The sequence below is a fragment of the Anomaloglossus baeobatrachus genome, chromosome 8 (genome assembly GCF_048569485.1).
Source record: "Anomaloglossus baeobatrachus isolate aAnoBae1 chromosome 8, aAnoBae1.hap1, whole genome shotgun sequence".
Lineage (NCBI taxonomy): Eukaryota > Metazoa > Chordata > Amphibia > Anura > Aromobatidae > Anomaloglossus > Anomaloglossus baeobatrachus.
In genome coordinates, this window is record NC_134360.1 from 160,097,379 (window position 1) to 160,125,021 (window position 27,643).

At 46.5% G+C, this 27,643-nt stretch overlaps 1 protein-coding gene across 1 annotated transcript; it reads left to right on the plus strand.

Moving 5' to 3' along the window:
* ATP6V1G3 (ATPase H+ transporting V1 subunit G3) lies at nt 1-27,643 on the plus strand. The gene is made up of 3 exons (XM_075320958.1): nt 1-130; nt 23,183-23,283; nt 27,006-27,643. The coding sequence occupies exons 1-3, from the start codon at nt 49-51 to the stop codon at nt 27,177-27,179; spliced, it is 357 nt and encodes a 118-aa protein (XP_075177073.1). The 5' UTR covers nt 1-48; the 3' UTR covers nt 27,180-27,643.

Consider the following 27,643-nt stretch of genomic DNA (forward strand, 5'->3'; position numbering starts at 1 on the left):
CCGGTAGTGCAGGTTACTGGCTGCACAGGACCACATTAACAGCACAGAATGGCGAGCCAGTCCCAGGGCATCCAACAACTCCTCCAGGCTGAGAAAAGAGCAAAAGACAAACTTGAAGAGGCCAAAAAGAGTAAGTTTTGAGCATTTAGAAAACACACCATTTTTTTTATTACTTTTTTGTATTATTCCTTCTTTTTTGTGTACATAGAGATTGGAAATTACAATTACTCTGCAGATATTGGCGATTACAGCTCCATCTCCGTGGAGAAGTTTAATCCCACACATGTGTTTTTACATTAGTCCACCTTTAGTTCAGAAATACCTGGATGGCTGCATCACAAACCCCTTTGTATTAACTGTCTCATGGTCAGAAATGTGTTAAAATGAATGCATCTGGAAATGATACACAAACAAAGGGAGGTAAAATCAAAGAAACCCGCCAATGATCAAGGGCTTTGATCAGAAACTCACTAAAAGTTTATAGGGTTTTCTGTAAGATCATAAACTTACTATAGCCAGCAATATGTCCACCACCCAACCCACAGATTTATTTCTGAGACTATTGCATGGACACACATGTGTCTAAATATAATATTGAGCAAGATTTTCTCCACTATGGCAGCACACATCCATCATTACTCACCGAGCTGACTCTGTAGCCAATGTCTCTTATATGCGCTAACTGTTATGCCGGCGTCACACGAGACGATCTATCGACCGATCGCACCCACCCCCGTCGTTTGTGCGTCACGGGCAATTTGTTGCCTGTGGCGCACAAAGTCGTTTACCCCGTCACACGTACTTACCTCCCAGACAAACTCGCTGTGGGCGGCGAACATCCTCTTCCTGAAGAGGGAGGGACGTTCGGCGTCACAGCGACGTCACACAGCGGCCGCCGAATAGAAGCGGAGGGGCGGAGATGAGCGGGACGTAACATCCCGCCCACCTCATTCCTTCCGCATTGCCGGCGGGACGCAGGTAAGCTGTGTTCGTCGTTCCCGGGGTGTCACACAGAGCGATGTGTGCTGCCTCGGGAACGATGAACAACCGGAGCAAAGAAGGAGGACCGACATTTTGAAAATGAACCGTGTCAACGAGCAATGATAAGGTGAGTATTTTTGCTCGTTCAGTCGTTCGGAGGTGTCACACGGTACAACATCTCTAAAGATGCCGAATGTGCGTCACGAATTCCGTGACCCCACCGACATATCGAATGATATATCGTACCGTGTGACGCCGGCATTAGTGTCCAACCCTACCAGATGGAGGTCTGGTTTTGCCTTACAAACACTGAGGTAAAAACTCACAAAATACTCAGTGAATGTGGTCTTACAGATGCTGAGGTAAAATCTCACCGAATACTTAATGTGGGCATGTGGTCTTACAAATACTGAGGTAAAAAAACATCAAATACTCACTGTGTGCATGTGGCCTTACAGATACTGAGGTAAAAACTCACCGAATGCTCAATGTGTGCACGTGGCCTTACAGATACAGTGGAACCTTGGATTACGAGCATAAGTGGTTCCGGGAGTGTACTCTTAAACCAAGTTACTCTTATATCAAAGCGAATTTTTCCATAGGTAATAATTGAAACACAGACAATTCGTTCCACAACCCAAAAATATTTACTGTATTTATATAAACTTATTACAGTAACACAAATTAATGTACTGTATTCATATAAAATGATTACAGTACACTAATACAAGATACTGTACAGTACAGGAAAAAACGTAACAAATTAAACTGCACGTTAGCTAACAATAGAATTGTTGGTGTGTGGGAGGTACACTATAGAGAGAAAAAATGATGTATAAATATGACAACCTTTATTCTAGTACAGTACACAAAAAACACACCCCAAATCTATTCTCCCCAAAATAAGGGCAGAACTAAACAAATGTGGGGTAGGCATACTTCACAGGCAATTAGATTACAGTACAAGCAATGTGCTGTACTAGTTAGCAGGAAGAAAGTACAATACTGCAACCACAAATGCAAATTGATAGACATGCTATATAGTATATACTGTACTGTACAATGGTATACTGTATGCAGTACATATGTACAGAAAGTTACCATCAGAGCGCGATGAAAGGACAGAACCGGAAGTGTGCATAGTGAGTATTTGCTCTTATTGCAAAGCATTGCTCTTAAACCAAGTTACAAATTTGTAAAAAGCTTTGCTTGTCTTGCAAAACGCTCTCAAACCAAGTTACTCTTAGTCAAAGGTTCCACTGTACTGATGTAAAAAACATCAAATACTCACTGTTTGCACGTGGTCTAAAGGTCAGGGCAGAATGGCGACTTTAGCTGTATGGAAGTTACATATATGGTATATGAATTTAATAACCCTTAAAGCTATAGTTGGTGGAGATGCAACTGTGGCGCCCCTGACCTGGTCAGGCACCACTTAGTACTGCACCCATGCTGGGGGCAGTGCAATACAGGTAATCCAGAAGGCTGACCGAGGTGTGACTACACAGGTGCATAGTAATCAGGTCTCACACATTGACCTTTTTGAAGGGACTCCTGAGAGATTCCAGGAGGGGGCGTAGCCTCCATGTCCACTCAAGGGGTGTGGTAGAGAGCCTGGTTGCTAGGTGGCGTAGGCAGGCACAGTGGGGAGAGGAAGTAGAGAGGAGAGAAGAGTGAGGAGTCTGGAAGTGGAGCTTAGAGAGAGCAGACGTGCAGAACCCACTAGTGAGCCAGTTTAGAGTGTGCAGCCCAGGGAGAGCAGTCGCAGGCAGCAGACCCTGGAGTTGGAGCACTTGAACAGCGTCCGCGCAGTGACTACCGATGGGGGAGATCGGTCACCTGGTAGTGCCACCCGAAATCCACCCAAGGCTAGAGAGGGCAAAGGGGTGGCAGAGTAAGGGGACTGCCAGGGAGGTACCAGGCCCGCAAGGGTAACAGGTCCCAGTGCAGAGATAGATTTACCTTTCTTCTGCCAAACCTGCCTGAGGGGGCACTTCAGACCCTCAAGACAACACCACAGAGTCCGCAGCCACATAGCAAAGAGAGGGCCCATAGTTCACAGGAGGCAAGCAGCTGGAGTGACCTGGTCCAAACTAAAAGAAAACGGGCCGAAACGAGGGGAGAACAGGCAGAAGCAACTTCCCTGGGTGACCCCCGTAGGGACTTCAAGTCGGGGTCACAACAAACACAAAAGGGCTAAGGAAGGCGAGTTGGTAGTCACCCTCATTAGACAGCCAGAAGGATTCCTGGTTCCAGCCTGGTTCATCCCAGCTATGCCCGGGTTACTCACCCAGCCACCTAATGTGAGTAAAACCCCTGAAAGACATTCTGCTTGTGCGTGTGAGTCATTCTGCGACTTGTGGTGCCACACACTTACACAGGGCCCTGGGGCTTGCCTCACTCTCGGGAGACCACTACAAGTGACTGCACCCACCATCAGCCCCAGGCACCCCTTTAATATGCAGTGGCGGTCACCCTGACCGCAATACCGAGAGTGGCGTCACAACAATCCTAAGAGAAGATTCCCTACCTGTGACCAGACCGTCCCGCCAAGAGTCCCTGAAGGTAATGCACACCGACACAACACCTGTGGGGCTTCAGACAACCTCTGGGACTCAGACTACTTCAAACATTGAAATGGAAGCAGACTATTTTGGTTACTTCCACATTTATCACATATTACCTTCTATAGGGAGCGGCTGCACATGTGTAGTCAGTACCACTGTTTCCTATTGCTTTTGGGAATGGATGCGACCAGGGCACCATGCACACGCAGATGCACACATCAACAAACCTATACACAGATAGGTACACCTACTGTACAAATACATATTTGAGGACCAGTTCACAAAAAAAAAGCCTTGCTCACCTCTCCCGCTTGGCTCCCATTCAGCTTCTCCCTGGCATGTGGCTGTGCAGGCCTCGCTGCGTGATGGCTGTTACTGTGTTTGTGCACAGTGACTCGGTGCTAGCAGTGACGTGGCCAGGCCGGCACTGCGTCTTTATCTTTAATTGGGTGCAGGCCTGGCTGCATAACTGCTAGCACTCCATCACAGTGCACTAGGTGCGGCCTTGTCTGCTAAAATGAAGGCCATCATGCAGCATGCCCTGCACAGCCACAGCCACATGGCGGCCCTGCACAGCCACAGCCACATGGCGGCCCTGCACAGCCACAGCCACATGGCGGCCCTGCACAGCCACAGCCACATGGCGGCCCTGCACAGCCACAGCCACATGGCGGCCCTGCACAGCCACAGCCACATGGCGGCCCTGCACAGCCACAGCCACATGGCGGCCCTGCACAGCCACAGCCACATGGCGGCCCTGCACAGCCACAGCCACATGGCGGCCCTGCACAGCCACAGCCACATGGCGGCCCTGCGGCATTTTCCCCCTGTCCAGCCCACCCCTGCTGATGGCGAGTGGTCTCCAATATGTCCAGGGCATGCGCTGGCCCTGGTTGGCCACTGGAAACTGACTGATCCTATATTTATGGTGTACGCAAGTACAAATCTCCTTTAGGCCCCTTTCACACGTCAGTGATTTTGGTACGTTTTGTGTTTTTTTTTTGTTTTTTTTTTTTATTATTTATACGTACCAGAATCACTGACATACGCAGACCTATTCTAATCAATGGGTCTGCTCACACATCAGTGATTTTTCACTGAACGTGTCTCCATGCAGCGTACAACCGTGGCCGTGATTCTGCACGGAGACATGTCAGTTTTTGTCTGGCATCACTGATGACCCACGAACCACACTATGGTGTGATCCGTGTGTGATCAGTGAAACACGTACAAGAAAATCACGGACATATTAAATATTAAAAATTTTGAACTTGCCTTGCCTGCGATTCGCTGTGCCTGCTCCGCTCTCGGCAGCTCCTGCCTGGCTCATGAATATTCATGAAAGCAGGAACTGCCGACCAGGAAGTAGGTGGTGAGAGACGTGGGCGGACGCTGCAGACCTAAGGACTTCAGCACCATGGACAGCAGCAGTGAAGGCAGGTGACTAATGTCCATATGCAATCACGGATTGCACATGGACAACCCACGTGTGCCATGAATCACGGAAAACGGAGGGACATGTGCGTGTTTTACACGTCAGTGAAGAACGTCAGTGAAGAACGTCAGTGTTTTTCACTGACGTGTGAAACGGGCCTTAATGATATTTCAGGGGAGCTGAAAGCTTTGTGATCTCCTTACCCAGGTAAGCTGAAAGCTTTGTGATCTCCTTACTCCTTCTAGCACATACTTAGGGCTGGATCTGTTATTACCATAAACACTCCTAGGTTTGGTTGTACATTATACAGGAGCAGGTTAGTTCTGGCCGCCTTCACTGTTTACTCCAAACAACGGTGCGAGCGCAGGCCATTGACCCTTTGTGTGCTTTCTGTCTAGCAAGAATGGTTTCATACATTTTTTATTTCTTTCAACATTCTGGTAAAGCAAAAAAACAGCACAAAGTATCACACATATATACGAAAACAGAATAATGTCTTTTACTGTACTCCTAGATTTGTAAGATATCTTCACTTCCTACTTGAGGTTTCTTATTCAGTTACAGTAAATGTGAGTAATCCGATGCCGAGGGGAAGTGTAGCTATATAGAAATGAGCTGAGAACTAGTGATGAGCGAGCATGCTTGTCACTACTCGGTACTCGCACGAGTATCACTGTACTCGGGCTGCTCGGCGGGGACCGAGTAATCTCGCGATACTCGTGCTTTACTCGTGGTCTTCATTTCTGCATGTTGGCGCTCTTTTGAGAGCCAGCCCTCATGCAGGGATTGGCTGGCAGACCACTGCAATGCCACAGCCCTGTTAGTTGTGGAATTGCAGTGATTGGCCGGCCTGCACAGCGTCACCGAGCCTTTATATAGGCCGGCGCGCTGTGCTCTGCTCACAGCTATTCTGACAGTGAGTGTAGGGAGAGTGTCGCTGATTCAGGGAAAGCTTTGCGGCCCTTTATAGCTTTTTCAGTTGCAGGGCTGCAAACAGTGTGACCAAAAGTCCTTCTCAGGACTATTCTAGTTGTATACAGGCAGGCAGGGTATAGCCAGGTCGGAGTACAGTAGCAGAGTCCTTCTCAGGACTATTGTTGCTATATACAGGCAGGGTATAGCCAGGTCTGAATACAGGCTAGTGACCAAAAGAGTCCTTGTCAGGACTATTGTAGCAGTATACAGGCAGGCAGGCAGGCAGGGTAGTGGTGACCGTATACCAGCCTTCATATCTGGGGCTGGTGTACACAGTGTAAAACAGTCCAGATAGTGTCTGACTTGTCTGTACTGTAATTGTCGCTCCCCAAAAAAACCTGTTAGGTTATTATTGCGTCCGTGCTTGGTTTTTAAAACCGCACGTGTGTGCCTGTTGGTGGCAGCGTACAGGTGCACTGGTGTGCGTTTACCAAACTATTATATAACGCACAAGTGTAGTGTATAATACACGTCAGTCAGCAGTGGCTGATAGTGTCAGAGTTCTTAATTTTTGCTCCTAAAACCTGTGTTAGGTTATTATTGCGTCCGTGCTTGGTTTTTAAAACCGCACGTGTGTGCCTGTTGGTGGCAGCGTACAGGTGCACTGGTGTGCGTTTACCAAACTATTATATAACGCACAAGTGTAGTGTATAATACACGTCAGTCAGCAGTGGCTGATAGTGTCAGAGTTCTTAATTTTTGCTCCTAAAACCTGTGTTAGGTTATTATTGCGTCCGTGCTTGGTTTTTAAAACCGCACGTGTGTGCCTGTTGGTGGCAGCGTACAGGTGCACTGGTGTGCGTTTACCAAACTATTATATAACGCACAAGTGTAGTGTATAATACACGTCAGTCAGCAGTGGCTGATAGTGTCAGAGTTCTTAATTTTTGCTCCTAAAACCTGTGTTAGGTTATTATTGCGTCCGTGCTTGGTTTTTAAAACCGCACGTGTGTGCCTGTTGGTGGCAGCGTACAGGTGCACTGGTGTGCGTTTACCAAACTATTATATAACGCACAAGTGTAGTGTATAATACACGTCAGTCAGCAGTGGCTGATAGTGTCAGAGTTCTTAATTTTTGCTCCTAAAACCTGTGTTAGGTTATTATTGCGTCCGTGCTTGGTTTTTAAAACCGCACGTGTGTGCCTGTTGGTGGCAGCGTACAGGTGCACTGGTGTGTGTTTACCAAACTATTATATAACGCACAAGTGTAGTGTATAATACACGTCAGTCAGCAGTGGCTGATAGTGTCAGAGTTCTTAATTTTTGCTCCTAAAACCTGTGTTAGGTTATTATTGCGTCCGTGCTTGGTTTTTAAAACCGCACGTGTGTGCCTGTTGGTGGCAGCGTACAGGTGCACTGGTGTGCGTTTACCAAACTATTATATAACGCACAAGTGTAGTGTATAATACACGTCAGTCAGCAGTGGCTGATAGTGTCAGAGTTCTTAATTTTTGCTCCTAAAACCTGTGTTAGGTTATTATTGCGTCCGTGCTTGGTTTTTAAAACCGCACGTGTGTGCCTGTTGGTGGCAGCGTACAGGTGCACTGGTGTGCGTTTACCAAACTATTATATAACGCACAAGTGTAGTGTATAATACACGTCAGTCAGCAGTGGCTGATAGTGTCAGAGTTCTTAATTTTTGCTCCTAAAACCTGTGTTAGGTTATTATTGCGTCCGTGCTTGGTTTTTAAAACCGCACGTGTGTGCCTGTTGGTGGCAGCGTACAGGTGCACTGGTGTGCGTTTACCAAACTATTATATAACGCACAAGTGTAGTGTATAATACACGTCAGTCAGCAGTGGCTGATAGTGTCAGAGTTCTTAATTTTTGCTCCTAAAACCTGTGTTAGGTTATTATTGCGTCCGTGCTTGGTTTTTAAAACCGCACGTGTGTGCCTGTTGGTGGCAGCGTACAGGTGCACTGGTGTGCGTTTACCAAACTATTATATAACGCACAAGTGTAGTGTATAATACACGTCAGTCAGCAGTGGCTGATAGTGTCAGAGTTCTTAATTTTTGCTCCTAAAACCTGTGTTAGGTTATTATTGCGTCCGTGCTTGGTTTTTAAAACCGCACGTGTGTGCCTGTTGGTGGCAGCGTACAGGTGCACTGGTGTGCGTTTACCAAACTATTATATAACGCACAAGTGTAGTGTATAATACACGTCAGTCAGCAGTGGCTGATAGTGTCAGAGTTCTTAATTTTTGCTCCTAAAACCTGTGTTAGGTTATTATTGCGTCCGTGCTTGGTTTTTAAAACCGCACGTGTGTGCCTGTTGGTGGCAGCGTACAGGTGCACTGGTGTGCGTTTACCAAACTATTATATAACGCACAAGTGTAGTGTATAATACACGTCAGTCAGCAGTGGCTGATAGTGTCAGAGTTCTTAATTTTTGCTCCTAAAACCTGTGTTAGGTTATTATTGCGTCCGTGCTTGGTTTTTAAAACCGCACGTGTGTGCCTGTTGGTGGCAGCGTACAGGTGCACTGGTGTGCGTTTACCAAACTATTATATAACGCACAAGTGTAGTGTATAATACACGTCAGTCAGCAGTGGCTGATAGTGTCAGAGTTCTTAATTTTTGCTCCTAAAACCTGTGTTAGGTTATTATTGCGTCCGTGCTTGGTTTTTAAAACCGCACGTGTGTGCCTGTTGGTGGCAGCGTACAGGTGCACTGGTGTGCGTTTTTACCAAACTATTATATAACGCACAAGTGTAGTGTATAATACACGTCAGTCAGCAGTGGCTGATAGTGTCAGAGTTCTTAATTTTTGCTCCTAAAACCTGTGTTAGGTTCTTAGTGCGTCCGTGCTTGCATTTAAAAACCGCACGTGTGTGCCTGTCGGTGGCAGCGTACAGGTGCACTTGTGTGCAATTTCCAGAAACTTTGATATAACGCACAAGTAGTGAATATACACGTCAGCAGTGCACAGCATTGCAAAATGCGCAAGGGCATTGGCAAGGAACAAGGAAGTGGACGTGATGGTGGTGCAGGCAGAGGCCGAGGTCGTGGGCAAGCTCTAATTTCGCCACAACAAAGGGCCACATCTAGTCGCTCGCACGTCCTGTCCCAAATTCTTGGGGACCGCAGCAGTACACCGCTCTTGAACCAAGACCAGTGTCAACAGGTTGTTAGTTGGATAGCGGATAATGCTTCCAGTCAGATTGGCACCACCACAAACACTCTGTCTTCCACACGGTCAAGTGTCAGTAGCCGTGATACTGCACCGCACATTTCTGAACCTGATCCTCCTTCCTACCACCAGGCTGAGTACACGTCCTCCTCGGACATTAATGATCCCACACTTGGACACTCGGAAGAGCTGTTCACGTTTCCATTCACACATTCTGGCCTCTCGCCAGCTCATATTGAAGTGGGTCATGAGGAGATCGTCTGTACAGATGGCCAAATATTTGAGCAGCCACGTTCTCACGAAGTTGGCAACGTGTCTCAACAAGTGGTGGACGATGATGAGACACAATTGTCAGCAAGTCAGGAGGAGGAGCAGGGTGCGGAAGAGGAAGACGACGTGGTGGATGATCCAGTAACTGACCCAACCTGGCAGGAGGATATGCAGAGCGAGGACAGCAGTGCACAGGGGGAGGGAGGCGTAGCATCACAACAGGCAGTAAGAAGCAGGGTGGTGGCCCCAGGCAGAAGTCAGGCAACCGTTCCCCGGAACAACACGACGACACAAGGTGCCTGTACAAATGTTAGGTCTTCACGAGTCTGGCAGTTTTTTAAGTTGGATCCAGATGATTCAAAAAAGGCCATTTGCAACACCTGCCGTGCCAGCATCAGCAGGGGTACCAAAACTAGCAGCCTGACCACCACCAGCATGATCAGGCACATGTCAGCCAAGCACCCGACTTTGTGGGAAGTACAACAGAGTCGAGGAGCAGTGCTTGCTGATGTCACTGCTACGTCTTCGCTGGTTGTGCATGCGAGCCAATCCTCTGTCCATGCTGCCTGCAAACAAGCCTCCTCCACTCCTGCACCTGCAGTTGCCTACGCAGAAAGAACACCATCATCAAGCACGTCCTTGTCCCAGCGCAGCGTTCAGTTATCCATTCAGCAAACCTTTGAACGCAGGCGCAAATACACTGCCAACACCCCACATGCCACAGTTCTAAATGCTAACATTTCGCGACTGCTTGCGCTGGAAATGTTGCCTTTTAGGCTGGTGGAGACAGAAGCATTCCGTGACCTGATGGCGGCAGCTGTCCCACGTTACTCGGTCCCCAGCCGCCACTATTTCTCCCGGTGTGCCGTCCCCGCGTTGCATAACCACGTGTCACAAAACATCACACGTGCCCTGAACAACGCTGTTTCACCCAAGGTCCACCTAACCACAGACACGTGGACAAGTGCTTGTGGGCAAGGCCGCTACATCTCGTTGACGGCACACTGGGTTAATATTGTGGAAGCTGGGACCCAGTCTGAGCGAGGGACGGAACACGTCCTTCCCACACCAAGGTTTGCAGGCCCTACCTCAGTCAGTGTTTCACCCACACTCTACAGCTCCGGAATGTCATGCTCTTCAGCCTCCTCCTCCTCCTGCGCATCCTCATCCACTGTGCCCTCCACACCAGTCACAAGCTGGAAGCACTGCAGCACTGCCTCGGCGAAGCGGCAACAGGCTGTGCTGAAGCTAATCTGCATAGGTGACAAACCCCACAATGCAGAAGAGCTGTGGACAGCTCTGAAACAGCAGGCAGATCACTGGCTCACACCTCTGAACCTAAAGCCAGGAAAGGTCGTTTGTGACAATGGCCGGAACCTGGTGGCGGCTTTGAGGCGAGGCCAGCTGACACATGTTCCATGCGTGGCCCATGTGCTCAACCTCGTGGTTCAGCGGTTTATAAAGTCATACCCAGAGCTGTCTGATCTGCTGGTAAAAGTTCGCCGCCTGTCTGCACATTTTCGAAAGTCACCTACTGCTTCAGCCGGCCTTGCCGGCTTTCAGCGCCGTTTGCATCTTCCGGCTCACAGACTGGTGTGTGATGTCCCCACGCGTTGGAATTCAACTCTGCACATGTTGGTCAGGATATGTGAGCAGAAGAGGGCAGTTGTTGAGTACCTGCATCACCTAAGCCGTCGGGAAATGGGTCAAACTCCACACATAACACCTGAGGAGTGGAGATGGATGTCAGACCTATGTACCATCCTCCAAAACTTTGAGGACTCCACCAAGATGGTGAGTGGTGATGACGCCATTATTAGCGTCACCATACCGCTACTCTGCCTTCTAAAACGGTCCCTGCTGAAAAACAAACATGATGCATTGCAGGCGGAGCGCGATGAGTTGCAGCAAGAAACAGTAGTGGGTGTGGGTGATAACACACAGCCCAGCCTCGTCTCATCACAACGTGCAGTGGAGGACTATGACGAGGAGGAGGATGAAGACATGGAGCAACTCTCCGGCCAAATTGAGGATATGACATGCACACCAGTCATATCCTCGATTCAGCGTGGCTGGCCAGAGGACAGGGTAGATGAGGAGGAGGAGGAGGAGGAGGAGGAGGAGGAGGAGGACAGCATGTTCAGTCATCTTGTTGGTCAGGCTACTGAAGTCCTGGCTGTTAAGAGTCTGGCGCACATGGCTGACTTTATGGTAAGCTGCCTGTCTCGTGACCCTCGCGTTAAGAACATCTTGGCCGACAATCATTACTGGTTGGTAACACTGTTAGACCCACGCTACAAGGAGAACTTTTTGTCTCTTATTCCCGTGGAGGAGAGGTCAACCAAAATGCAGCAGTTTCGGAAGGCCATACTCACGGAAGTAGGCAAAGCATTCCCCTCACAAAACGCTAGCGGCATAGGTCAGGAATCAGTGGACAACCGAGGCGTACAGCCGAGAGAGGCACAAGTCCAATCCGCCAGAGGTAGGGGAACAGTCTTTAAGATGTGGGACAGTTTTCTCAGCCCCTCACGTACCACAGCCCCTGAGGTGCGGGGTAGTGCCACAAGAAATCCTAAGTTTGCCCAGATGCTGAAGGAGTACCTTGCAGATCGAACAACTGTACTCCGACATTCCTCTGTGCCTTACAATTATTGGGTATCCAAGCTGGACACGTGGCATGAATTGGCTCTCTACGCCTTGGAAGTCCTGGCCTGCCCTGCTGCTAGCGTTTTGTCAGAGCGTGTTTTTAGTGCCGCAGGTGGAATCATTACAGATAAACGCACCCGCCTGTCAACTGAAAATGCTGACAGGCTGACTCTGATAAAGATGAACAAGGGTTGGATTGGGCCAGACTTCACCACACCACCAGCAAATGAGAGCGGAGTTTAAAGTTTGCCATGTACCTCCACTCACCCATGGGTACACTTCTCGACTTTGGATAATCGCTGGACTGCTCCTCCTTCTCCTCATGCGCCATCATGATGACCGTTACAATAGTTAGGTCTTTGTTTCAGGTATACCCCCAGTGGTAAATTTTTTCGCCCATTCTTTGCAGAATGGACATTACAACGACAGGAGACCCGCTCCTTTGCAATGGGAACAATGTTTTGAGGCCCTCATGCACGTCTCTACCCAGGGACAACGTGGAGCCTCCCAATTTTTGGCTGCCCTGCCTAAGGGCTATACTGAAATACACCCACTTCCTTACAATGGGCACTTCAGGTTTACAGGCCATCATGCACGTCTCTATCCAGGGACAATGTGGAGCCTCCCAATTTTTGGCTGCCCTGGCAAAGGGCTATACTGAAATAGACCCACTTCCTTAAAATGGACACTTAATGTTTTGAGGCCATCATGCACGTCTCTACCCAGGGACAATGTGGAGCCTCCCAATTTTTGGCTGCCCTGGCAAAGGGCTATACTGAAATAGACCCACTTCCTTACAATGGGCACTTCAGGTTTACAGGCCATCATGCACGTCTCTATCCAGGGACAATGTGGAGCCTCCCAATTTTTGGCTGCCCTGGCAAAGGGCTATACTGAAATAGACCCACTTCCTTACAATGGGCACTTCAGGTTTACAGGCCATCATGCACGTCTCTATCCAGGGACAATGTGGAGCCTCCCAATTTTTGGCTGCCCTGGCAAAGGGCTATACTGAAATAGACCCACTTCCTTACAATGGGCACTTCAGGTTTACAGGCCATCATGCACGTCTCTATCCAGGGACAATGTGGAGCCTCCCAATTTTTGGCTGCCCTGGCAAAGGGCTATACTAAAATAGACCCACTTCCTTACAATGGGCACTTCAGGTTTACAGGCCATCATGCACGTCTCTATCCAGGGACAATGTGGAGCCTCCCAATTTTTGGCTGCCCTGGCAAAGGGCTATACTGAAATAGACCCACTTCCTTACAATGGGCACTTCAGGTTTACAGGCCATCATGCACGTCTCTATCCAGGGACAATGTGGAGCCTCCCAATTTTTGGCTGCCCTGGCAAAGGGCTATACTGAAATAGACCCACTTCCTTACAATGGGCACTTCAGGTTTACAGGCCATCATGCACGTCTCTATCCAGGGACAATGTGGAGCCTCCCAATTTTTGGCTGCCCTGGCAAAGGGCTATACTAAAATAGACCCACTTCCTTACAATGGGCACTTCAGGTTTACAGGCCATCATGCACGTCTCTATCCAGGGACAATGTGGAGCCTCCCAATTTTTGGCTGCCCTGGCAAAGGGCTATACTAAAATAGACCCACTTCCTTACAATGGGCACTTCAGGTTTACAGGCCATCATGCACGTCTCTATCCAGGGACAATGTGGAGCCTCCCAATTTTTGGCTGCCCTGGCAAAGGGCTATACTGAAATAGACCCACTTCCTTACAATGGGCACTTCAGGTTTACAGGCCATCATGCACGTCTCTATCCAGGGACAATGTGGAGCCTCCCAATTTTTGGCTGCCCTGGCAAAGGGCTATACTGAAATAGACCCACTTCCTTACAATGGGCACTTCAGGTTTACAGGCCATCATGCACGTCTCTATCCAGGGACAATGTGGAGCCTCCCAATTTTTGGCTGCCCTGGCAAAGGGCTATACTAAAATAGACCCACTTCCTTACAATGGGCACTTCAGGTTTACAGGCCATCATGCACGTCTCTATCCAGGGACAATGTGGAGCCTCCCAATTTTTGGCTGCCCTGGCAAAGGGCTATACTGAAATAGACCCACTTCCTTACAATGGGCACTTCAGGTTTACAGGCCATCATGCACGTCTCTATCCAGGGACAATGTGGAGCCTCCCAATTTTTGGCTGCCCTGGCAAAGGGCTATACTGAAATAGACCCACTTCCTTACAATGGGCACTTCAGGTTTACAGGCCATCATGCACGTCTCTATCCAGGGACAATGTGGAGCCTCCCAATTTTTGGCTGCCCTGGCAAAGGGCTATACTGAAATAGACCCACTTCCTTACAATGGGCACTTCAGGTTTACAGGCCATCATGCACGTCTCTATCCAGGGACAATGTGGAGCCTCCCAATTTTTGGCTGCCCTGGCAAAGGGCTATACTGAAATAGACCCACTTCCTTACAATGGGCACTTCAGGTTTACAGGCCATCATGCACGTCTCTATCCAGGGACAATGTGGAGCCTCCCAATTTTTGGCTGCCCTGGCAAAGGGCTATACTGAAATAGACCCACTTCCTTACAATGGGCACTTCAGGTTTACAGGCCATCATGCACGTCTCTATCCAGGGACAATGTGGAGCCTCCCAATTTTTGGCTGCCCTGGCAAAGGGCTATACTGAAATAGACCCACTTCCTTACAATGGGCACTTCAGGTTTACAGGCCATCATGCACGTCTCTATCCAGGGACAATGTGGAGCCTCCCAATTTTTGGCTGCCCTGGCAAAGGGCTATACTGAAATAGACCCACTTCCTTACAATGGGCACTTCAGGTTTACAGGCCATCATGCACGTCTCTATCCAGGGACAATGTGGAGCCTCCCAATTTTTGGCTGCCCTGGCAAAGGGCTATACTGAAATAGACCCACTTCCTTACAATGGGCACTTCAGGTTTACAGGCCATCATGCACGTCTCTATCCAGGGACAATGTGGAGCCTCCCAATTTTTGGCTGCCCTGGCAAAGGGCTATACTGAAATAGACCCACTTCCTTACAATGGGCACTTCAGGTTTACAGGCCATCATGCACGTCTCTATCCAGGGACAATGTGGAGCCTCCCAATTTTTGGCTGCCCTGGCAAAGGGCTATACTGAAATAGACCCACTTCCTTACAATGGGCACTTCAGGTTTACAGGCCATCATGCACGTCTCTATCCAGGGACAATGTGGAGCCTCCCAATTTTTGGCTGCCCTGGCAAAGGGCTATACTAAAATAGACCCACTTCCTTACAATGGGCACTTCAGGTTTACAGGCCATCATGCACGTCTCTATCCAGGGACATTGGTGAACCTCACAATTTTGGACTGCCCTGGCAAAGGAAAATACTACAAAGACTTACTTCCTCAAAATGGGCACATTAGACTCAAGAGGCCTTCATGTACGTCTCTTCTCAGGGACATCGGAGTGCCACACAATGTTTTCACGTAAAATCTTTCATGTATTAATCTCAAAAAGTAACATACACCAGCTCTATCTCACTATTGGGTATGTGCGCTTAACATTTCTGCCATGAAAAATCATTTTGGGGTCATTTTGGAAGGTTTTCTGGTGAGTCCGTAAAAATGGCGTAAAACGCGGACAAAATTGTTCACAGCTGTGACTTTTGAGTGATAAATGCTTCAAGGGGTCTTCCCCATGCTGTTGCCATGTCATTTGAGCACTCTTCTGAGACTTTTGTGCCATTTTTAGGGTTTCTCCATGCTGCCGGGAGGTCATTTCACAAAAATACTCGGGTCTCCCATAGGATAACATTGGGCTCGTTGCTCGGGCCGAGTACACGAGTATCTTGGGAGGCTCGGCCCGAGCTTCGAGCACCCGAGCTTTTTAGTACTCGCTCATCACTACTGAGAACTATTTTTTATTATTTGCATAAGTGAACATAAGTTTTCATAGTTGTTCAGATGCTATAATGTTATACACATGCTGAAATGGGATGTTTTCGTCTTTAGAGATATTACGTGGAAAGCTTGCAACGATTAATAGGTACTAGTTCTCAATGGGAAGCAATAAAATGTTGCAGGGGCTTTACTAACATATTTGTTGGATTGAACCACGTTATTTGTTTCCTTGTGTACTTATTGGCCCTGATTCATCATTTGCACAACTTTAAGTCATTTCTCCTATTTTGTCTTCTAGAATTAGTTGCTGGTTTTAGCACCAAATTCTTCAAAAAAGCGCACACAATTCATGAAATTGGTGCAAAGCCAAGAGCTGATTTTTTTTTTTTTTTTATTCTGTCTTGAATTATTTTTGTGACTATTTTGGCATCTAAAGTTGATCTTTTATGGAAATTGCACAAAAATCTCAGCAAAACTTTGGAATGCTAAAAAATACACCAAAGGGGAACTAATATGGAGTTGAGCAAAATTGTTATACTTTTTAAAAAGTCACAATTGATGAATCGGGCAAAAAACATCTGGAATTGATAAATACTGCCCATAAAAAAGAAGACAAAAAAAAGTTAGATGAGCAAATATAAAATAGACTTCAAAAATGGCACAAAGAGAATAAGGTTGCAAAATTGTGTGCAAACAAAAAACAGGTGCAAAGGCAATAATTAAATAGGGCCACTGTGTAAAATTTCAGTAATAATATTCCTCATCCTGTGCACCTTCCCAGAGTATGTTCCCTATCCTAGGTCCCATCCTATAATAATGTACCCCCCCCTTCTTGGGTCCCTCTCAGTAATAATATCCCCCATCCTTTGCAACTTCCAGGAGTAATATTTCCTGTCCTGGGTACCATCCTATAATAGTGTCCTCCTAACTGGGTCCCTTCTAATAATAATATCCCTCATCCTGTGCACCTTCCAGCACTAATGTTCCCTGTCCTGGGTCCCATTCTATAATAGTGTCTCCAATCCTGGGTCCCTTCCAGGAATAATATCCTATGTTATTTTCTCATACATTAATAAAAAATGATTCTTCTTACCTTTCCTCACTCCAACGATGTGCAGCATTCTCATCCATAGCTAACATAGAGGTCGGTAGCTGACTAGAGCATGCTGGCCACGGCTACTAGTCTGACCGCCACCGTATATTGCAGTGCAGGGAGCCGGTGGCCTCTTCACCATAATACATATTAGGCTGGACTCACACGAACGTATGAAAAAACGGTCCCATTCTCGTTTGCGAGAATAGGACGATTTTTTTCACACTTGTCGTCAGTGTGCTGTCAGTATACTGTCCGTGTGCAATCCATTTTTTACTCAGCAGCTATTAGTCATTTACAGTCAATTACAGGAACATTTACAATGTTCTATGCTACATGATAGAATTGTATCCTTAAAAACGGATGTCACTAGGATGGCCCGTGTGCCGTCCGTTTTTTTTTCTCGCACCCATAGACTTGTATTGGCGATTCTCGGCCGTTTTACGCATGAATACACAGCATGCTGCCGCTTTTCTCGCATCCAGAATCTGGATGCGAGAAAAGCTGACCAACAGCTCGCACTCATAGAATAACATTGGTCCGAGTGTAATGCGAGAATTTCTCGCATTGCTCTCGTCCGTATTTGTCGCTCGTGTGAGCGTACCCTAAGCTGAATGTCTGCAGAAACACATACAGCTGAAATAGGCAATAGGCACTGGTGTCAGCAGTTCCCTCTTCCACATGGACCTGGTGACAGTCATGACCCTGGACCCAATTCCGTATTTGGCCTTTTTCTATGTCAGTTTTACTCTGTTGTCTTGTGGTTTTCCCTGAGTTGTTTTGTACTAAATAAATCAAAATGCACAAGGTTCATTAATTTGAGTAAAGTAAAAAATGGTATTTTATTCCATCATTAATCATTCTTGCAACTCTTTAACCCCTTTTACGATCTAGCACGTAACTGTACATGTAAGGCCGGGCCTGTCCCTTTAATGTGGGCTGAAGCATCGCTCTGGACAGCAGAAGCGCTTCGACAGTTCAGGCTTCAAGTCCCCTAAGGAGACAAAAAAAAGCAATACAAAATGTAAAAAAAAAAAAATGAAGTTCAATTCACACAGCCTCAGAAAACACTATATATGACTGGTATCTAAGAACTCCTACTGACCTGAGGCATCATACTGCCAGGTCACTTTTACCATAGAGTAAATAAAAAAAAAAAAAAAAACAATTGTGAAATTGCATTTTTTTTTTTTGCAATTTCACAGCACTTGGAATTTTTTTTTCCCATTTTCCAGTACAATATGTGGCAGAATGACTTCAATCAAAAGTACAACTTGTCAAGCAAAAAACAAGCCCTCATATGGATATATTGATGGAAAAAAATAAAGAAAGTTATGGCTCTTGGAAGGAAGGGGGGGAAAAACTGAAAAAGCAAAATCAAAAGATTGTGAAGGGGTTAAAGCAAAGGGTAACACATTTTGTAGAAGTCAAAAATTGAGGCTCGAATGAAAACGTGAATTTGCTGCAAACACAAAAAAAGGCTCAAAATACTAAAAACTTGACCAGAAAGAGACACAAATGCAATAATGAATGAGACCCTGATAACTAATATTGTTTTCACTTGTATTATCTGGATTGTAAAGTGCTGGGGAACATAATGCTACATAAATAATAGGATTATTATTATTGTTTACATGTAAAGCAGTGCATATGGATTCCAATAGAGAATGCCATTTGGGGCGGGGGGTTGAGCTGGGTTCCATGCACGTCATGCAGGAAGACAGTTGAGAAGTAAGGACTGAGTGTACAAGGGGCGTGCAGATTTATGGCAACCCAATTTCAGCTTTATACAAACCTGAGCCTTAGGGCTCTTTTCCAACTGCTATTTTCATGTGCCAGTGCAATCCAATAAAAAATATCGGATTGCACTTGCACCAGTCTTAATCAGTGAGGTAGTTTCCTCTTTCCTGTTTTTTCTCAACATGAATCATGCTCTCAGTGTAATCGCAGTATGCTACGTTTTGCAGCGATTCTCGGCTCACGCACCCCCATACAAGCCTATGAAACAGTGTGAAAAATCTCACTGCACTTGCATGTTATGTGACTGCAGTGCAATATATGCAGAGACAGGCAGCGGAGGAGATGGAGAAAGTGCTCCCTCCATCTTTTCCGCTCCTGTGGTACGATCGCAAGATCAGATTACAGTCGCATGACCCTTGGCTGACACTCGCGGCAGAGGGTCATTAGTAGGGATAATCGAATACCAAAATATCCGCTTCGAATATCCGACGAATAGGTCGGCACTATTCGCGAATATTCAATGCGCAATGTAAGTCTATGGGAAACTCGAATAATTTCACGTTGGACCTAACTGCGAGCTGTGGTGACTGAGGAAAAGGCTGAAATGGATGGGAAAAGGCAGAAACAGTATGGGCACAGCCTGTAGAAGGTGCATGACTGCATTTCTGGTGTCTTTGAATAACGTGCTCAGAGCAGCACGCGGCATTTAGGTAGTCGCCAGAACAGCTCTCAAACCAAAGTAATCGTTTTTTTGACAAACCGAACACAGGTCTTTCGGTCTGTCTGTCTGTGTCTCCCTCTCCCCCTCTCTCTCATACTCACCAATCATCGGCACAGCGCTGCACGGCTGTCACACTGCTCTGGCGGCTTCTCCAGCTTTTGAAAATGGCCATTATTCCATCTCGTTTTCCCTGCTTCCCCCGCCTACCAGCGCCTATGATTGGTTGCATTCAGACATGCCCCCATGCTGAGTGACAGCTGTCGAACTGCAACCAATCACAGCTGCCGGTGGGCGGCTGTATGTAATGCAGTAAAATAAATAATTAAAAAAAAAACGGCGGTGCCGTCACTCAGGTGATCCGTGGGCAGCTGCAGTAATCCACCTGAAGGCTGTGGCAGTGTTTCACCTGAGTGACGTGATCGTTGACAGCGCAACTCAGTTAAGTTGCTCCGTGGAGCTGACAGAGAGCGGCGGTGTTGTACGGCCGCTCTTGTCAGATTCATGTAGCAGAGCTGGATGCGTCGTGAGACCTCGTGAGAATTATGCCGGACCTGGAGGGGTATTTGGGGATTTTAATAGTGGTGAAAGAGGGTGGGTTTTTTTCTTGTCTTTTATTCTAAATCAAGTATTTTTTCGGGTGTATGTGTTTATTTACTTTCACTTACAGGTTAATCATTGGGGGTGTCTCATAGATGCCTGCCATGATTAACCCAGGACTTAGTAGCAGCTATGCGCTGCCATTAACTCCTTATTATCCCGATTGCCACCGCACCTGTACAATTCGGGATGAGCCGGGTAGAGTCCTGGAACTGTCGAATCTAATGGATGCGGCAATTCCGTGTGGCTGCTGGCTGATATTTTTAGGCTGCGGTGCTCCCCATAATTTGAGGCTCTCCATCCTGGGGATACCAGCTTTCAGCCATGTGGCTTTATCTTGGCTGGTATCAAAATTTGGGAGGACCGCGACCGCACGCTTGTTATTTTTAATTATTTATTTTACTGTACTACATAGACCCGCCCATCAGTGGCTGTGATTGGTTGCAGTGAGACAGCTGTCACTCAGTGTGGGGCCGTGTCTGACTGCAACCAATCATAGGCGCCGGTGGGCAGGGGAAGTAGGGAATACAAGATGGAATAATGAGCAGCCAGCATTTTCAAAAGAGGAGAAGCTGCCAGAGCAGTGTGACAGCCGTGCAGCGCAGCGCTGGTGAACGGTGAGTATGAGAGAGGTGGGGGGAGAGGGAGAGACTGACAGAGAGAGAGAGACCAAAGACCCGCATTCTGTTTGTCAAAAAAGCGATTTTATGGAGCTGCTAGCAGCTACTGGACATTGTGTTCAGCCCTTACAAGAGCTATTTATTAGTTGGATCTAAGAACGCTCTCCTGCACACAGTACAGTCTATCTATACTGCCAGCTCCATATGGCTGCGTGTTCACAAAATGGTCGCTGGCTTATATAGCCCCTATGACGCTGTGCGGCCAAGCCAATCATAGTAACACCACAACAAAGATATCTGCGCCGTTACTGTGAGGGCAAGCAACATCAGATGTGTTCATTGGCTCGAAAACAGGCGCAAGTGTGACGCCCTGGACAAGCCAGGGGTCACAGGTAATGACATCACCACACCCTACACCCCGGTTAGGCACATCAAAGCTAGACCAGAAATCCTTGTTGCCTTCCCCAAGGGCTGATGTCCACACCAGGGGGTGGAGCCAGGCAGTTGGTCTCCACCCACCAAGGAGTTGACAGTCCTGGAGGAGGGAGAACACAGGCAGTTAGAGAGAGAGTTGAGCTCAGGCAGAGCTTGAGTGCAGAAGAGTTAGAGTTTGGAGGAGGAAGTGAGAGGAGTTGAGTGGTAGAGGAGCAAGTGTGAGGAGAAAAGTGACAGCAACAGAGCCTGAAGTTAGTCCGGGTGTGTGCCCCGGACGGAGACAGCAAGGTTAGCAGACGGCGGTGACCGTCTGCAGGAGTGGCCTATCGGAGGTGCCGTGAGGACCGTGGACGGGTGGTGACCCGGCGGTACCGGACCGGTACACAAGGAGAAGCCAGCACCATTGGCAGGGGCCTTTTGGATCCCGGCAAGGCTAGGAGTCACCGTAAATTTGCCAAATCCGTCAGTGAAGGGGACCTCCGGGTTTCCAAACAACTAAGTCCCGATTGAAGGCAACAGTCCAACCGTATGAGAGAGACACCGCCACCGCCAAGGCACCAGTTTCTCAGGGCCAGCGCCTGCGGGCAAAGAGGGGCTCCTCCGGCCCATATCCAAGTCGGGGAGCGGGTTACCGGTGGGAACCCATCGCTACCAACATTACACAAGGTGCAGGGAAAGAGACAGTCACCATTAACTGCCGGGGAAAAGCAACAGCAGCCGTCCGTGGGAACCGTCTTTCCAGCCGTGTGTTTTACCGAGAACTGTGTCACCGTCTCAGGCTGAGTGAGTACCACCGTGCCGTGAGGCACAGCGCTGCCCCCCCCGCGACCCTGCACCTCACCAGGCCCCTCACCTGGCCTGCCATCCCTCATCCTCCACACCATCACTGGGCCCCGGGACAACCAACCCCTACCCACGGAGGGGAGAACTAACAACTCTGCTGCTCCCTGTCACCGCTCCCGGGATCCCCATACAGAGCAGCGGTGGTGTTACCAAAAATCACCACAACCGTGGGTGGCGTCACGGACAATAAACCCCCCCAAAACCAAACCCCTTTTCACTCACGGGCGAGGAGCGCCGCTCGAGTCCCCGGGATCCGGCCCATCGCTCGAGCCACTGAGCAGCAGCGGCCACAGCAGCAGCGGCAGCCGGACCCAAGCAGTGGGAGAGCGCAGCGTCCCCTCCTCCGCCCGCGACACAAGGAAGTCAGAAATGAAAATTAAAGTATTGGAGCGAATACCATATTAGCCGTTGGATAGCAAATACCTCAAATACCCCATTATCCGCCGGATACCGAACAGCGGCGAATACATTCACTCATTCCTAGTCATTAGCATATGGCTTCCGATGCTCTTGCATCGGAAGCTGTGCGCAAGTGGAAAAGAGCCCTTATAGTGCAAAATAGCTACAGCAAAGAATTGTTCTCAGTTGATCTGTTCTCCCTATGTGTTTCTTTTTGGCACGTTGTTGTTGGCATGTGTGTCTATTGAGCAACGATTCCTATGGACTGACTAATGAGCAACATTTGTGTTAGCCCCTGTCAGACCCTAAAAAAAGGTGATTGCGTTCTGCACAAGCATAAGGGTATGTGCGCACGTTGCTTTTTACCTGCTTTTTACCTGCTTTTTTGCTGCTTTTTCTTCTGCGCTGTTTAATGCCAAAATGGATGTGTTCTTCTATTCAAGCAAAGTCTATGGGAATTTGGGTTTCTTGTTCACACTATGTTGTTCAAAATGCTGCCTTTTTGTGGCAGAACTTTGGTCAAAAACTCAGCTTTTCAAAGAAGCAGCATGTCAATTGTTTTTGCCATTTGGGTTTTGCACTGCAAAGCTGAGTTTTTGACCAAAGTTCTGCCACAAAAAGGCAGCATTTTGAACAACATAGTGTGAACAAGAAACCCAAATTCCCATAGACTTTGCTTGAATAGAAGAACACATCCATTTTGGCATTAAACAGCGCAGAAGAAAAAGCAGCAAAAAAGCAGGTAAAAAGCAGGTAAAAAGCAACGTGCGCACATACCCTTTATGTTCATGTTTTACTAGATAAAAAATTAGTCCTTTGAAATGATTTTGTTTTCTTAATCCAGGAAAAAATAAGCGATTAAGGCAAGCAAAAGAAGAAGCAACAGCCGATATCGATCAGTATAAGCTCAAAAGAGAGAGTGACTTTCGACGTATCCAGACAACTGTAAGTAACTGCAACACCCGCAATGGCATGCACTGTGTGCACAGTTATTAGGCAATTTGTAATTGTGATTACACGTATTTAATTTTTTTTACTGAACAACTGCAGTGCTGTTGGGAAATCCAAGAGGTTAATAAACCTGAAACTTGAATATTTGAATGAAGGTGCCAGCCCCGGGCCACATGGGCACTAAACACCTTCGCTAAGAGTATGACCGCACTTTGCTTTTTACCTGCTTTTTACCTGCTTTTTTTATTGCTTCTTCAACTGCAGCATCTATCACCAAAATGGATGTGTTCCCATAGTCTATGGGAGTTTGGGTTTCTTGTCCGCACTATGCTGTTCAAAATGCTGCCTTTTTGTGGCAGAAATTTGGGCAAAAACTCTGCTTTTCAAAGAAGCAACATGTCAATTGTTTTTGCCATTTGCGTTTTGAACTACAAAGCAGAGTTTTTGCCCAAATTTCTGCCACAAAAAGGCTGCAGTTTGAACTGCATAGTGCGGACAAGAAACCCAAATTCCCGTAGACTTTGCTTGAAAAGCAGAACACATCTATTTTGGCATTAAATGCTGCAGTTGAAAAAGCAGCAAAAAAGCAGGTAAAAAGCAAAGTGTGGTCATACCCTAAGGCAGAGGTTCCCAACTCCAGTCCTCAAGGCACACCAACAGTGCATGTTTTCAGGATTTCTTTAGCATTGCATGGGTGTTGGATTCAGCACCTTTGCAGGTGATTAAATTATCACCTGTGCAATACTAAGGAAATCCTGAAAACATGCACTGTTGGTGTGCCTTGAGGACTGGAGTTCGGAACCTCTGCAGGAGTCTCTGGTGGCTCATGGGACTTCGGGTGTGGTGCGTGACACTTGCTGAATTCTTATGGATGATGTCCATAACTCCACTGGCGGTTCTAGTCGTTGACAGTAACACAAGAGTGACACCAGTACTCACTTAGCCAACCAGAAAGCTAACTTTGTTCTTCACATAGTTTTTACAGACATAACGTTCCTTTGCTTCTTTCCTCTGTGTGGGGTAGTACCTCTCAACCTGTACACCTCTACTATCTTGGCTCTAATTCTCAAGCTTTGGGGTCTGTTTCTCCTTCCCCCTGACTCCGCTCACCTTAGTGCGATTCTGGGCCCTCGGCGGCTCTCTAGCTGGACGACTCTTTGGCGTGAGTCGTAGGCTCCAGCTCCAGACCTCTCAAGGATACCTCAGGGTTCCCTGACTGGGCCTAGCACCAAGGCCACATGTTCTCACACTAGACTGGCTCCTCTTGAGACCTCCCAACCAATCTCTTTCCCACATCTGTCACTACCCTTTTAACCCTATCTGTTCCATCCTGTCACTGTCTCAGCCCAACCACTAGGTGGCGCCTTTGGTAACAGTCCCACGCTACTGTATCTGGAATCTGCACCCAGCTAGCAGCACAACATAACAACATACTTGTTTAGAAATAAGCATAACACATTGCAAGGCTCGACCACCTCCTATATATTGAATAAAGTAAAAATGAGCTATTTGTCTTTATTAGGAAAATATCCATTTGTGCAGAAATATTTAGCAACTATTACTGTGCAGAATTATTATGCATCTAAATGAAAAACATCAGTTTCCCATCTCAATTATTTAGTTTCATTTGAAAGGCTGGGGTCACACGAGCATATAAAAATTCGGTCCCATTCTCATCTAGAAAAGTGGGACGATTTATTTTTTTTTCTCACTTGTCATCCGTGTGCTGTCCATAAACAATCCGTTTTCCTCTTTTCTTTTTTTTTTTTTTCTTTTTACTCAGTAGCTATTAATCTTTTACAGGACCATTTACAGTTTCCCATCTTGCAGAATTGTAATGTATCCATAAGGCTCACACTGGCACATAGCATCCGATGGAAGAGAATTGGATGCGATATGCTGATAACACTCGGCTCAGACTCTGCTGCGAGCGTGAGTCGAGTGTCATTCACTGTGATCAGATTCTCTCACATGCAAGATTTAGATCACAGGTGAGGAGAAAGATTAATCTCTCCATCTTCTCCTTTGCCTGTCTCTGCGTATATCAAACTGAACTCAGATGACATCCAAGTGCAGTCCGATATTTTATACGCACCATAGATTTGTATTGGTCCGCGAGATCCGAGATATGCTGCCAATCACCGCATGCAGCGGTTTTTCCTCAGTCTGATTAGAGCTGAGGAAAACTCAAAGAATCTGACCTGTATCATTGACTAACATTGGTCCGAATGCAATGGGATATTTTCTCACATTGCACTCATCAGTATTATACACCAATGTGAGAGAACCCTAAAACTCAGATGCCAAATGGACCATCATTATAGCACCGACTTACAGATTTACCGATTCCAAATGTTTGTCTGATTCATTCATTGTAACTTTTTAAAAAGTTGCAAAATTTCTTGAACTCCATTCTAGTCCCCCCCACCCCCCTCGTATCTTTTTACTATGCCAATATTTTGCAGCAATTTTGTAAAACAAGCAACTTTTGGTGACAAAATAGTCACAAACACAGTTGAAGAAAAGAGAGAGACCATTCTTCAATTTTTTTTATTTTTTTTTTTTTTCTCGCACTGTACCATTTCAGAATCAATTGCAGCATGCTGAGATTTTTTTTTTCCTCAGGCCGAATACAGCTGGGAAATAAAATGCAGATCAGCATGTCCCCATTGAATAGCTTTGGTCCGAGTGCAATCCCTTTTTTATAGGATTGCCCTTGTCCAAGTTATATGCTCATGGGAACAAGCCTTTAAAGTAAGAATAATAACCAATGTACAAAAATACATTTCTGACATTTTAATAAATGTCAGTGACCAATATATCCACTCTTCTTTTCAATACCAGAGGTAAGGCATCCATCCAGTCTTTCAGATTTTTATTTTGTTGACTATCAACTTTTTGGGCAGCGCTAACCACAGCCTCACAGACACTGTTTTGATGTGACTGTTTGCGTTCACCACAAATCTCTCATTCAATAAGGGCCCTCAAGATCTCAATAGGGTTTAGGTCAGGTGAAAAAGGGTTAATGTTGTTGTTTTTTTCACCTGAAGGCCTTTATTCACATCCAAGCAATGGAGAACTTCGATACATGTAATAGAGTATTGTCCTGCATTAAAAAAAAATATTGTTCTTGAAAGATCAGACGTTTTCCTGTACCACTGCTTGAAGAATTTGTCTTCTAAAAACTGTCAGTAGATTGGGAGTTGATTTTGAGTCCATCTTCAACCTGAAAGGTCCAACCAGCTGATCTCTGATACCAGCACATAGCAGTGCCCACCTACACCTTGCTGGCGTCTGCGTTGGAGTGGAGGTCTATGCCTATTACTGATCAAGTTACAGGTCCATCCATCTTGTCTGTCAAGAGATAATCATCTCATCATAAAATTGATGGAAAGCCCTCACCAGGGGTAGAAAGTATCAAAAATTCCTTTATTGCTCCACACACAAGATAAAGCAACATTTCAACCGGTAAGGTCATTATCAAGCTTAGATGCTTTAAAGAGGTTGTCCACTACTTTTACATCGATGGCCTATACTTAGGATACGTCATCAATGTCTGATCAGCTAGGGTCCAACACCTCGCACCCCCGCTGATCCGCTGTTCTCTGTCCTGGCAGCTGGAAATGCTCAGTTCCGACACTGCTCCATCTTCTGATAGTTTATAAGCAAACTGTTGACAGGTTCCCTTTTAATTGTCAATTGTATTTCTTCCCCAGATAATGGGATCCCAAGGAAACCTGGCAACAAAGATTGATGAACAGACTGGTCAGAAGATTCAAGGATATAATGCCAACTATCAAAAATACAAGGAAAATGTGCTACAACAACTATTAAACATGATTTATGATGTTAAACCGGAGCTTCATGTTAATTATAAGTACACGATATAGTTACAAACTGCCTGCTAGGGATAAAACATTTATACAAGGCTTGCTGGCTTACAACAATGGGCCAAATTTACTAATTCTGTCTAATTTTTAGCTAGCGTAAGTTTGAATTTATTCTAATATTAAAATGTGAAACATATATCACAGTGGCTTATATTGGAGGATAAATTTCATGCAGTTTTACAAACTTTTAGCTAAATTCACAACACCCCCCTTGCTTTGCCTAGTATTGGTGCCACATTTCCTTGCCCACTTCATGGCAGACATTCCCTCTTTTCAAGTGAGCTGTAAACAGTGTTTGAGACATTTAATACATAGGTCTAACTAGTTGTGCCAATTTACTCCAATATGTGCTATACCTTTTGCACATTTTTTGTTAGAATATCTGCCTCATGTTATTAACCTGTTGTGACGTATTCCAAATGCCAAAAATACATTTTCCAAATAAATAATATTTTAATATCTAA